Source organism: Acanthochromis polyacanthus, chromosome 24, assembly GCF_021347895.1.
Source record: "Acanthochromis polyacanthus isolate Apoly-LR-REF ecotype Palm Island chromosome 24, KAUST_Apoly_ChrSc, whole genome shotgun sequence".
Classification (NCBI taxonomy): domain Eukaryota; kingdom Metazoa; phylum Chordata; class Actinopteri; family Pomacentridae; genus Acanthochromis; species Acanthochromis polyacanthus.
Window position 1 is genome coordinate 2,184,281 of NC_067136.1, and position 13,639 is coordinate 2,197,919.

General features: G+C 41.8%; 1 protein-coding gene and 1 long non-coding RNA gene across 13 annotated transcripts in view; both read left to right on the plus strand.

Annotated features, from left to right (window-relative positions):
• The window catches only part of LOC127532539 (uncharacterized), a 64,716-nt gene that overhangs the window by 33,118 nt on the left and 17,959 nt on the right, over positions 1–13,639 (plus strand). The window lies entirely within an intron of this gene.
• The window catches only part of LOC110972189 (butyrophilin subfamily 3 member A2-like), a 45,496-nt gene that overhangs the window by 26,054 nt on the left and 5,803 nt on the right, over positions 1–13,639 (plus strand). For 9 of the 12 annotated variants that reach the window (XM_051944343.1, XM_051944344.1, XM_051944340.1 and 6 more), the window contains 6 exons: positions 3,499–3,783; positions 3,862–3,987; positions 4,137–4,183; positions 5,530–5,646; positions 5,945–6,013; positions 6,537–6,620. In XM_051944343.1, the coding sequence (XP_051800303.1) occupies positions 3,499–3,783; positions 3,862–3,987; positions 4,137–4,183; positions 5,530–5,646; positions 5,945–6,013; positions 6,537–6,620 (728 nt within the window). The remainder of the gene's footprint in view (positions 1–3,498; positions 3,784–3,861; positions 3,988–4,136; positions 4,184–5,529; positions 5,647–5,944; positions 6,014–6,536; positions 6,621–13,639) is intronic. The other 3 variants (XM_051944341.1, XM_051944342.1, XM_051944337.1) reach the window with 3 other exon arrangements.

Consider the following 13,639-nt stretch of genomic DNA (forward strand, 5'->3'; position numbering starts at 1 on the left):
GCCTATTTAAAGGGAGACAAGTAGTCACCCTGCTGTTTGGTGAAAAGGTGTGTACCACACTGAACATGGACAACAGAAAGCGAAGGAGAGAATTGTCCCAGGACATCCGAAAAAAAATGATAGACAAACATCTTAAAGGTAAAGGCTATAAGACCATCTCTAAACAGCTTGAAGTTCCTGTGACAACAGTGGCTCATATTATTCAGAAGTTCAAGACCCACGGGACAGTAGCCAACCTCCCTGGACGTGGCCGCAAGAGGAAAATTGATGACAAGTTGAAGAGACGGATCGTTGGAATTGTATCCAAAGAGCCCAGAGCAACCTCCAAAGAAATTAAAGGTGAACTCCAAGGCCAAGGTACATCAGTGTCAGATCGCACCATTCGTCGTTGTTTGAGCCAAAGTGGACTTCATGGGAGACGACCAAGGAGGACACCACTGCTGAAAAAAAGTCATAAAAAAGCCAGACTGGAATTTGCAAAAATGCATGTTGACAAGCCACAAAGCTTCTGGGAGAATGTCCTTTGGACAGATGAGACCAAACTGGAGCTTTTTGGTAAGGCACATCAACTCTATGTTGATAGACTCAAAAACCAAGCATACGAAGAAAAGAACACTGTCCCTACGGTGAAACATGGAGGAGGCTCAGTAATGTTTTGGGGCTGCTTTGCTGCATCTGGCACAGGGTGTCTTGAAAGTGTGCAAGGTACGATGAAATCTGAAGACTATCAAGGCATTCTGGAGAGAAATGTGCTGCCTAGTGTCAGAAAGCTTGGTCTCAGTCGCAGGTCATGGGTCTTCCAACAGGACAACCATCCAAAACACACAGCCAAAAACACCCAAGAATGGCTGAGAGAAAAGCGTTGGACTATTCTAAAGTGGCCTTCTATGAGCCCAGATCTGAATCCCATTGAACATATGTGGAAGGAGCTGAAAGATGGAGAAGACACCCATCAAACCTGAGACAACTGGAGCTGTTTGCTCATGAGGAGTGGGCCAAAATACCTGTTGACAGCTGCAGAACGCTCATTGACAAATACAGAAATCGTTTAATTGCAGTGATTGCCTCAAAAGGTTGCGCAACAAAATATTAAGTTATGGGTACCATCATTTTTGTCCAGCCCTATTTCATTAGTTTGTTTTTTTTAAATAATTATGTTAATCAACAATTCAAAAGTAATGGCTGATTTTGATTATTTGATTTTCAATAATTTTTTATTTATTGTTACTTTTGTGAGTTTCAAGTGATTTCAGTGAGAATTGTGGGTTTTTCCTTCTTTAACTGAGGGGTACCAACAATTTTGTCCACGTGTGTAGTTTCCAGGAGCCTGGAGGCCTCAATAACTGAAAACTACCAGGACTCTTGATGGCATTATCTGTCCAACCAAACTGATAAAATGAGAAAGTTCAGTTCAAGGAAGCAAACAGTCCCTTTAATAGAGTTTATCCAAGAAGCTTTGAAGCTTTAAATACAAGCATATATTTCCCATTTGTTTGATTGCATTACTGTTTATATGTTAGATGAAGCAGGATTCAGCAACCAGGTAACCCAAAAATGAAGGAAAAACTTTAAAAACAATTAAAAAATAAATCCTCAATCTAATCAAACATAATTGAGAATACAGATCAGTTCTTGCCTCAGGTGAACTTTGTAGCTCCTTTAACCCTCAAGCGACCGAGTGGGGTGATTTATGACCCCAGCCATATAATTTTATTTGCTGTTTTTATATCTTTTATCTGAAAAATGTTTCCTACCATGAATTTGTCAATCTGCTTGTCCTACAGCTGCTCATAGTTTTTTGTAGAGATCAGCCAACTGGTGTGACAAGGATAATGTAAACTTGTCTGGGGTCACTTATGACCCAGAAAGATGTATAGGTTTTTCACTATAGTAGGCCTTAGTTTTATTTGTTTATTTTTTACATCTAATCGCTATATTTCAGTGTGTTGCAGTGCACTATAGCTGGTAGACCTACATTTTTAGCCACAGCTGCCCTGGGGCAGACTGACCGGCTGCCAATCCACTCCTACAACCCCTCTGACCACCACCAACATTACACAGCATACACATTCATACACCAGTGGAAGTGGCAGCACTGGAGCTAAGGTGGGTAAAGTGTCTGAGCCACAGCCGCCCCTAATCTAAATACTTCTCTGCATGTTACATTGGACACATACAGACAAGATGTTTGTGTAAATTTTGTTTCTATATACTTTTGATTTACTATTAAGGAAGATAAAGGAATAAAGTTTTAAAAGAAGTGGCAGACAAAGCGTGTCTAAATAAATGTTATTGCTTTCTTACAATATGTCATATTGTTCACATGGTTTTACTTTAGCTTTGAGTCAAAAATGATTAAAATCCATGAATAATAAAAGAAGTGGAGTGGAATAGGTAAGAAAGCACAAAAAGAGGCACTAAAGTAGACATATTCCTGTGTAAAATATAGTGGGGTCATAAATGACCCCAGTCAGTCATTTTAGTCACTAAAATAGCTTGGTCGCTTGAGAGTTAAAACCTCCCATGTCAGTCTTGCTTGTAGGTTTCTTTCAGAACACAATTAAAGGCTTTATGGAGGATGTTTTTTTTGTTGTTTAATTTGTCTGATTCACATAAAATGAATATACTGGCCTTTAGTGGACTTGTATGTATGGTCTCTAAAAGAATAAAAAATTAAAAAAAATAACTGTGGACATAGCAGGACCTGAAAAACATCAGCCAATCAAAGCGCTCGGACCGAGGCGTTTGCTTTGCTCCCTTTCCTGTCAATCAAAAATCTTCCGGCTCAGGCCGACAGCCATGGCCATAAGTTTGGACACAAGTACCATGACGCTTGTGAATCTTAGAAAATACCACGAAATTGTCACTTACAATATACAGCCATGCCCATAAGTTTGGACACGGCATGACTTATGTCTGTTTTGATGTCTATTACAGAACATAAGTATATTGTAAGTGACAATTTTGTGGTATTTTCTAAGATTCACAAGCGTCATAGTACTTGTGTCCAAACTTATGGCCATGGCTGTACGTGTTTTCTGTATGTGTTGCTTTGGTATAGCTTCGTAGTTAGCTGGCGACTTGTTTTGCTCATCTTTTTTTACATAATAGCAGATAAAGATCCAGGGGGACCCAGCCGTAAAAGACAACTTCATGAGTCCTACGCAAGTTTCTGGAGGGGGGCGTTTCTTCGTAAATGCTAAGAGGGGGAAGGTTAGAGAGGGGTGAGGGAGAGGTTGTATGTGCGCATGCTACGTTCAAAGTCGTAGGAAATTAAATCTCCTCTAATGCCTTTAAGAATGCAGTTTTACTTTAGAGGAACATGATTTTTCTGAGACAGAGTTGTAACAAAATGTGCAAACATTGAGGGAGTCTGAACATTTTCTGATGCTAATTTTTTAAAGAGGTTGTTAGAAAACATTCATCCAGTGCTGGTAAAGTTGTAAGATAGTTCTGTCCTCCTTTTCTACTGTCTGATGTTTTCCTTCTTATCTTCAGGTATTGATCCAATTCCAGTCATCAGTTTAGCAGGACTTGGTAGAACCAGCAGCTCAGTGGAGTTACAGTGTGAGTCTGCAGGCTGGTATCCAGAGCCTGAGGTGTTGTGGCTGGACGGTGATGGAAACCTCCTCTCTGCTGGACCTACAGAGACAGTCAGAGGTCCTGATGGCTTCTATACTGTCAGCAGCAGAGTGACTGTGGAGAAGAAACACGGCAACAAGTTCACCTGCAGAGTCCAGAACAACATCAACCAGAGCAGAGAGGCTCTGATACAAGTTACAGGTAGTTTGAATTCAACTTGACAAATCCACTGTTCAGTTTGTATTAAATGACTCATTATTCCATGTTTTATGGTTTCAGATGATTTCTTTGAGGTCCAGTCCAGTTACACCTCGACTATAGTTGGTTTGGCTGTTAGTTTGGTAGCTGCTTTCATCCTGTTAATTCCAGCAGTTTTTCTTTTTGTTCGCACACGAAGACAAAAAAGTAAGTCACATTAATTATAAAGCTCTTGACCTTTACAAAGTATTGTGACTTTAATGGAAACTGTAGTAGGAGATATTTTAATTCATTATACACGACTGTCTAGACTTTCGTTCTTTCTATATTAAAATACTGATTTTATTTTCTCAAAGGTGACAAGAAGATTTTGGTAAAAGACAAGCAAGAAACGATTGACCTAGTAAGTACAGAAAGAGAAGTTTGACTACTGATAGATGAAGAAAGACTCCAAGATCATCAGATGGTGGAAAGTAAAGTCAAGTTTGATGAAAACAGACAATTATAGAATAAAGGAAGAAGGTTTGTGTCTGTAAAGCAGATCAGACGTCAGTATTCAAGCTGTGACAGGAAGACAATAAAGAATGTGGACAGAGGAGAAGAAAAACCAGATGGAGTTTATCAATGAACAGAGGAAGTGGTTCAATACAGAAACAGAGAAGAACAACAGCTTTAGCAAACTTCAGTGGAGAGAAAAGAACGTTTATATTCAACAGAAACTCACAGGTTTCTATTTAATAACGACATATTTGTTGTAACCAAAGAGTGTGAACCTGAACAGACGATCAGTAACTAAAGAGCAGGAGTCAAAGAAGCAGTAAAAAGAAGTTAATGGTTGTATGTAAAGAAACAGCAGCTTCTGGATGAAAAACACAAGAAGGAGACTGAACTGTAGATTCTGGAGGAAAAGATGGAAACTAACAAGTTTAACTCATGATCTGAGATCTCTGGAAAATCAATGAAGGTTCAGTAACTCTGACTTTACCTGCAGAAACAGAAAAATCTCCTGAATTCAATGAGTGCTGATGTTAATTTTAGTTCTTTATAAATGTAAAGTTTGATCTACTGCAGATTCTAACAGTTACAGTTTACAGCAGAAGTGAGAGCAAAACTGTAAAATCACTTAAAATCATTCACAACTGAATCACTGAACTCTGTCTCACCATGATGTAATGTTGATAAAATTAATGAAATGATGTAAACTTGAACAGAAACAATGATTTTCTAAATATTTTAAATGTGAGCATAAATCAGTGAAGGTCAGTAAAAGGAAGTAAAGTTTGGAAACGTTGTGGTGTCACTTCCACTGCACAAACATCCACATCCATCATTCTGAAAGCAACAATTATCTTCATAAACCACTAAACTACATTCTCATTTTTCACACAAATCTATTTTCTCACTAGAATTCTCAGACTGTGACGTTGTAGGAAAAGTTTAGAGTTTGAAAGAGACACAAAGTTTGCTGAAGAAGACATAAAACAGAACAGGACTTTCATCCAGGAGACCAGGATTCATGCTCCATGTGGAACCTTTATTCTGACACTTTGGTTTGAATGTTCCAAGCAGCTGGTTCAGAGGAGAACGTCCTCACCATCTAAAGCTACAGAAACAGAGATTTAAGCAGAACTCAGCTATGTTACATCAACATGCTTTTAATGAGTCTACAACCAATCAGAAGTCACACATTGATGTCATGGACAGATGTGTTCAGATTAATAGACTGGTTTGTCTCTCTCTTGTTTCCAGTGGATGAGTGAGAAGGAAAAATTGATGTACACCAAGATAAATTTGCTGGATGAGAAGCTGAAGTGGATGGAGACTGAGAGAAAACTGAAGACAGTGGTCCAGAACAAGATCCAGGAGGTTGATGTTTTCTCTCAATTCATTGATCTGCTCTCATCTCTCTTCTCTTTTCATATAATTCTGGTCTGTTGTTGAGACCAAAACAACTTCAAATATCCAGAAGAACAAGACAACAAACAGCTGTTTTCAGATTCAGTTCCACTGTGATCTCTGATTCTGATTTTATTTTCATGTTTGGTGAAAAAATGAAACTAGTTCTCAGACAAAGTGGAACAAGTTTTAAATCAGTTCCTTCTAAGGTGAACATTCTTCTTTAAAATCAGAAACTAAAACAGAGCATGTGTTTGTTTATTTGCAGCTGAATGAAATGAACTTTGGTACCAACTCTGACCCTACTGGGAGCGATGAGAAGAATCAACAGGAAGAGGTGAATGTCACCATCAGAACCTTTTTCAATCAATGACTGATATGTCTGCTGAACTCACTGTGATGTAAAGTTTTAGCAGGAAAGTTAACTAGTTCACTGTTTATCAGATTAATGAAACGTCGTTAACTTTCTACAGAATCAGATCAAAATGTTAAATTGATGTAAACTATTAACAGTGAAACTGACTGGTGTCTATGAACTGAGTTACATTTGAGCATAAATCTAAATGATCTGGAACACAGAATAAACTTCAACAGTCCAGTTTGGTTCACTGTTACTTTCTGCTATAAACCACTAAAGAAACATCAACATCCATCAGTCTGAAAGTCCAATAATGTGACAAACACACAGAAGAAGTCACCATCTAAAGCTACAGAAACCGAGATTTAAGCAGAACTCAGCTATGTTACATGAACATGCTTTAATGCTTTCTCCAACCAATCAGAAGAAGGAATCTTTACACAAATCATGTCATGTGTCTCTCTGCTTCAATACATAAACTGTCTTTTTATTCTGTCTCCAGTTAGAGAAGCTACAGGATGAGAAGCAGAAGTGGATGGAGATTGTTGGAAACCTGAAGACAGAACTCCAGAACATGAACAAGAAGGTTTATCTGCTGTCATCTCTCTTCTGTCTCTTTTCATAAGAAACTGATTTGTTGTTGGGAACAAGACAACTTCAAACATCCATAAAAACTCATTTAAACATTTAATAAGTGAGACTGAAGTCCAGTTTGACTGCAGCAAAGTTTAATGTGATCTCATTCCTCCTGTGTTAATGTGTTGCTGAGCAGCAGGTTTAATGTTCATAGAAATATCAGACTTATTATCAGACTATTAGACATTTAATCTGAACTCAACCTTTGAATGACCACAAGTTTAGTCACATCTTCCAATGAATTGTTGATTACAAATCTACACTATATTGCCAAAAGTGTTTGCTCACCCATCCAAATAATCAGAATCAGGTGTTCCAATCACTTCCATGGCCACAGGTGTATAAAATCAAGCACCTGGGCATGCAGACTGCTTTTACAAACATTAGTGAAAGAATGGGTCGCTCTCAGGAGCTCAGTGAATTCCAGTGTGGAACTGTGATAGGATGCCATCTGTGCAACAAATCCAGTCGTGACATTTCCTCGCTCCTAAATATTCCACAGTCAACTGTCAGCTGTATTATAAGAAAGTGGAAGTGTGTGGGAACGACAGCAACTCAGCCACCAAGTGGTCGGCCACGTAAACTGACGGAGCGGCGTCAGAGGATGCTGAGGCACATAGTGCCAAGAGGTGGCCAACTTTCTTTTTTTGTGAACAACTGTTTTATTGAACGTATTATGTCACATTACAATTTCAAACTGTGCAAACGTTTTTAATATACTCCTCCACCCTTCCCTCCCCTCTGGTTCCTGGTGTGTTCAGGGAGCAAAAGTTACAGTTCGGGCTGGTTGACAGCTTCATATGGAATCTCAGGAGTGGCGTTGGGTTGGCCTTCTGACACAACTTATAATGGATCAACTGATGGTTGGGGTTCTTGGACGCGTGAAGTGTGTTGTTCCAGACATTTTCCCAGTTAATGTCCTCCTCCGCAATGGCCAAGTCCCTGGACCATGCTTTGGCCATAGGTAGCTCTTTCTGTGTGCGTGTCTGAAGTCGTGCATACACAGCTGATACGAGCCCTCTCGTGTTCATAGTGGTTAGCCAGCCTACGACAGGATGTATTTGTAGTTTAGAGTTCGTCTACACGCCATAAGCGCAAAGAGCCGACCGCAGTTGGAGGTACAGAAAGTGGGATGTTGTTGGCAGACCAAAGACGGAGCACAGTCTCTGGAAACTAAGCATACCCTCTGGGTCAAATACATCTCCTTTGAGGCCCATGCTGCTGATTCAAACGGCTTATTCCCTGAGATAATGTTCCTATTCCCCCACAGTGGCGTATCCAAATGCCATTTCCAGTTCCCCCCCAAAGTCTTCTCAACCATCTTAAAATTTTGTTATTGAATTCGTAATAATAGGTAATAATAGTGTAACATGCATTGGTTGATAGTTAGTCCGGAAAATAAGACCCCTTCAAGTTTGTATGGAAGCTCTAATGCATCCTCTATATCTCTCCAGGCTACCTGAGAGGCGCGGTCAAGCCATGTTTTAAGCGGACGTAGCTGAAAGGCCTGATGATACCTCATAAAGTTTGGAAAGCCCAGCCCACCCCCTTGTTTTGGTCACTGTAAAGTGGAGAGTTTAATTTTGGGATGTCCACTATTCCAGATATTATTTTATTTATTTATTTCATTTATTTATTCCATTCATTAAAAACAATACAACACCGCATATGTTAGACGTAAAGAGTCGACTCTTTTCCAATATCCCATTGGAGGAGGGAGCGGAATCATCATGCTAAGAAAGTTGAAGCGGGGCAACACATTCATTTAGACGGACGCAATCCTTGTTTGCAGTGAGGCTGGTAATTTAGTCCATACAGCTATATCTCGCTCCACCTCTTTAAAGATGTTTTCATAATTCATTTTTACTATATTATGCAGTGAGGGTTGTATCTGGATGCCCAGGTACATGATCTCTTTATTTAACGGGAATGTTGTAGGGCAAAACTAATGCTTTTGCGGGTTCATTTAGGGGCATCAAAGCTGACTTTGTCCAGTTGATCTTATAACCAGACAACATCCTGAACTCTTCAAACGTGGTCAGGAGAGAGGGTATCGACTTATTGATATCCGATAGATAAGTACGTCATCAGTGAAGGCCGATATAACATGCAACGAGGTTTTGATCCGAATAGGAACAAGGACCTGGTTCTCCCTCAGATGTTGAGCTAACAGTTCTAATGAGAGAATGAATAAACTTGGAGAGAGGCTGCATCCCTGTCGAGTTCCACGGAAGATGGGAAAGGGGCTCGAGTGTAAGCCATTCGTGGACACCGTGGTAGTGGGGCCAGCGTACAAGGCACGAATCATGTCAATAAACCCTCTCCCCACGCCAAACCTCTCCAAGACCGCCCACAGGTACTGCTACTCGAGCCTATCGAAGGCCTTTTCAGCGTCAAGTGACAGTATCGCGCATGGGGTCTTTAGTTGTTGAGTTTCATGAATTACATGTATCAGGCGTCGGATATTGTCTGCTGCCAGACACCCCCTGATGAAGCCCGTCTGATCCTTATGCATGAGTTTGTCCATGTATCTCTCTAAACGTAGCGCCAGCACTTTAGAGTATAGCTTCTTGTCTGAGTCAATTAACGAAATTGGTATGCAGTTAGAACAATCAGTTTTGTTTTTCCATTTTTTGTGGATTAGCGAGATCAGGGCAGTGTTACTGTGAGCAGGGAAAAAGCCCTTTTCAACCGCTGAGCGTATCGACCCCAACAAAACTGGCCCCAAAATATCCCAGAAGTGTAGCAGGAGCTCTGGTGGTATGCCGTCTGGGCCCAGTGATTTCCCTTTATTCATCATCCTAAGCGCATTCTCCAGCTCCTTTAAGGATATGGGACGATCGAGGTCTGTTGCTTCGTGTTCCACTAGTGTGGGCAAATCCAGATTGCTTAGAAAATGCTTGCATTTCTCCGGGTCAAAATCAAGTGTTGATTTGTACAATTCCTTATAAAATGAGTGAAACGTGACATTTATCTCTTTTGGGTCAGATGTAAATTTGTTATTGGCTGTTTTGATGGTACTGATTGATGCTCTGGATTCACTTTGTTTAAGCTTCAGTGCTAGCAGCCTGCTTGGTTTGCTCCCATTAAAATGGTAGTTCTGCCTTACTCTGTGCATGATGAATTCCGCCCGCCTCCTCAACAGGTCACTGAGCTCCACCCTGACTTCTCTCAGTTCTTTTTCCACCGGTTTAGTATATTTACCTTTTAACCGCTTTTCAAGTATATGGCATTTTCTTTCTAACTCACAGACCTTATGGCTCCTCTCTTTTTTAAGATGAGATGCATAAGAGGAGGTAAAGTCCCTAATACAGCCTTTAGTGGCCATCCATACATATGATATATCATCTACCGTGTCTATATTGCTGGCTATAAATTCCGTAATCTTCCTGAATTGTGTTACAAATATCTCATCCTGTAGGAGTGTCGTATTAAAGCGCCATCTAGGTGTTTTATTAAATCTGTGCCTAAGATCTATCGTCATCAGCAACGGATTGTGGTCAGATAGCATCGCCGGCAGCATCTGTATCGGATCTATCCCTGTTTTCAGACTTGAAGAGAGCAGAAAATAATCGATTCTGGAGTGTGATTTATGATACGCAGAAAAGCATGTATAGTCTCTAACGCCCTGGTTCTGAATGTGCCAAATATCAACTAGGTTAATATTCTCTATCATGGTGTTAAGAGCAGCTGACACTGCCCTCTGGGTGTGGGACACTGATAGGGTAGATTTGTCTAAGTTAAGGTCACAGACTGCGTTCATATCCCCTCCCACAATCAGCTCGTAGTCTAGTAAGGACAGCAGCTCTTTGGTAAATTCAGGAAATAAAAGAGGGTCTAAGACTGTTGGTACGTACACGGATACAAAAGCAATTTTCTTTCCATATATGGATGTACACAAATATGCTATGCGACCTGATGTTCCCTCGTTAGTCTTTTCTATCTCTAAGCCTAGGCTTCTTTTAGTTAGGATAACTGTCCACCTAGAATTAGAGCTCCCACAGTCTGAGGCTACAACTTTATATTGCTTATTTTGAAAGCATGATGTATCCTCCACCTTCAGGTGTGTTTCTTGGATAAGTGCTACATCCACATTCTTGCGACGGAGTAGATGTAAACATTTTGCTCTTTTAACTTTTGCATTCAGACCCCGAACGTTATAGCTCAATACAGTTAGCTTAACCATTATCAAAATTGGTACCTATTGCTCCAAGTGAGATAATGAGAGGTTTAGCCCTGATGTAAAAGTCATGACCGAGATGCCCATTCTCCCCTCTCCCCCTGCCGCTCCCTCAGACCCCCCCACCCCACCCCACCCCCCCAAATAGTGGTTCTGACTCGTGTGACTTCCACATAATGCAGCTCAGCAGACTTCATAAACTCCTATCTATCCCTCCTTTGTAGCAGATAACTTCCTCCAAACAGGTTAACTCACAACAGTAAAACATACACCTGGGAGGGTATTGCTTAGCCCTCCAAAGCCATAAGATAGCCAAAGTAAAATGCAGGTGTGAACAAGTATAGGCACATAGATATACATATGATCTCTGTTATCAATTCTGGCCATGAATCAAAACAATGTCTGGTTAACCTATATAACCCCTCAAAAAGTGCTTATCTGACAGCTATAATTTAACCTTTTTATAACCATGGTGTCCTAACATAAGAAAATAACAATGTGGTCAGATGGGGGCAGTCTCAGAAATGATCAAGAGTAAGGTTGCAAATACTTGGCAAAAATAAATCTCCCACCTCAACTTTGTCATTAGGTCTGGGGTTGTTGCAAACAAGTCACCCTTCTGTAGCAGTTTTTCCTCCTCGGGTAATAGTAGAAGATGTCCGTGTCCAGATGTTTCCGTTGATCGACTTTAATCTTGTCCGTGCTGATCCAGTCGTGACACCTCCCCCGAACCGATGGTGAACAGCTGGCGGCGCGATGGCGGTCCCTCACCGGCCTCCTTCCTCAGGAACTGAGCGGCTTCACGTGCTGAAGTGAAGGTGCGTTGTTCACCGTTGATTGTCATCCTAAGGGTGGCCGGGTAGATTAGAAAGGCCGGGATGCCTCTCTCGTACAGCTCCTTCATCAACTCTCCGTACGCCTTCCTCCTCTCGCTCGTGAGCGCGCTGTAGTCAGCATAGAATCGTATTGTCTTTCCGGCGTCCTGTATGGGAGCCTTTTTCCTCGCCTCGCGGGCCCCTTGCAGGATGATGTTGCGGTCCTGGTACCTGAGCACTCTGAATATCATGGTAGCCTGGCCGTTATTCTTGTTATTGCGAATCCTGTGTGCGCGCTCTATTTGGATGTTAACGTCCCCGAGCGAGGGGATCCACTTCGGCAACATGTCTTGTAGGAAAGTAATAGCATTCTCTCCCTCTCTGCCGGCAGCTAGTCCGGTAATCCTCATGTTGTTCCGGCAGTCCTGGTCCTCCAGTGAGGCAATTTTCAGCTGCATCTTTTCCAAATCGGAGGTGTTGTTGTTCACTTCCCTTTTCATGGCTCTAGTTTCAGCTTGTACATGATCTACTTTCACAGCCAGTCCTTTGACAGTTTCCATGTGAGCTTCTGCTTTCCTCTCCAGGCTGTCTATGGAGTTTCTCATTCCGTCGAGAGCACCCTGGACAGCCTGTGTCACTGCTGCTTCCAGGCTATCTTGTTGCTTGGCTAATGCTAAGTCGATAGCCATGCTGATGCTGCTAGCAATGTTAGCATCCACGCGGCTGTACTCCGACTGTTTGCGTTTCGCTGAGGGGGATTTGGCTGGCGAACCACCCGGTTTCTTACTCCCCAACATCTTTCACGGCTTTACCAACTCAGTAAACAAGGTTATCAAATGTGTAACCTGATTAAATATCACAGTCAAGGGATAGGTAGTAGGAGCTCTAGAACCCTCCGACCATTGCGTCTGCAGGTCACTTCCAGTCTCCAAGAGGTGGCCAACTTTCTGCAGAGTCAATGGCTACAGACCTTCAAACTTCAAACTGGCCTTCAGGTTAGCTCAAGAACAGTGCTTCAGCAGAGAGCTTCATGGAATGGGTTTCCATGGCCGAGCAGCTGCATCCAAGCCATACATCACCAAGTGCAATGCAAAGCGTGGGATGCAGTGGTGTAAAGCATGCCGCCACTGGACTCTAGAGCAGTGGAGACGCCTTCGCTGGAGTGACCAATCATGCTTCTCCATCTGGCAATCTGATGGACCAGTCTGGGTTTGGCAGTTGCCAGGAGAACCATACTTGTCGGACTACATTGTACCAAGTGTAAAGTTTGGTGGAGGGAGGATTATGGTGTGGGCTTGTTCTTCAGGAGCTGGGCTTGGCCCCTTAGTTCCAGTGAAAGGAACTCTGAATGCTTCAGCATACCAAGACATTTTGGACAATTCCATGCTCCCAACTTTGTGGGAACAGTTTGGAGCTGGCCCCTTCCTCTTCCAACATGACTGTGCACGAGTGCACAAAGCAAGGTCCATAAAGACATGGATGACAGAGTCTGGTGTGGATGAACTTGACTGGCCTGCACAGAATCCTGACCTCAGCCTGATAGAACACCTTTGGGATGAATTAGAGTGGAGACTGAGAGCCAGGCCTTCTGGTCCAACATCAGTGTGTGACCTCACAAATGCGCTTCTGGAAGAATGGTCAAAAATTCCCATAAACACACTCCTAAACCTTGTGGACAGCCTTCCCAGAAGAGTTGAAGCTGTTGAAGCTGTTCTAGCTGCAAAGGGGGGATCGACGTCATATTGAACCCTATGGATTAGGAATGGGATGTCACTTACGTTCATATGCGAGTCAAGGCAGGTGAGCGAATACTTTTGGCGATATAGTGTATAAAGCTGAATGATTTTTTTTTTTTACTTCAGTAACTTAATGAATCTCAAGAATGATCAGTTTTACCTGCTCAAATACAGTCATGGAAAGAAAAATTATGAGACCACCCTTGTTTTCTTCAATTTCATGATAATTTAAATACCT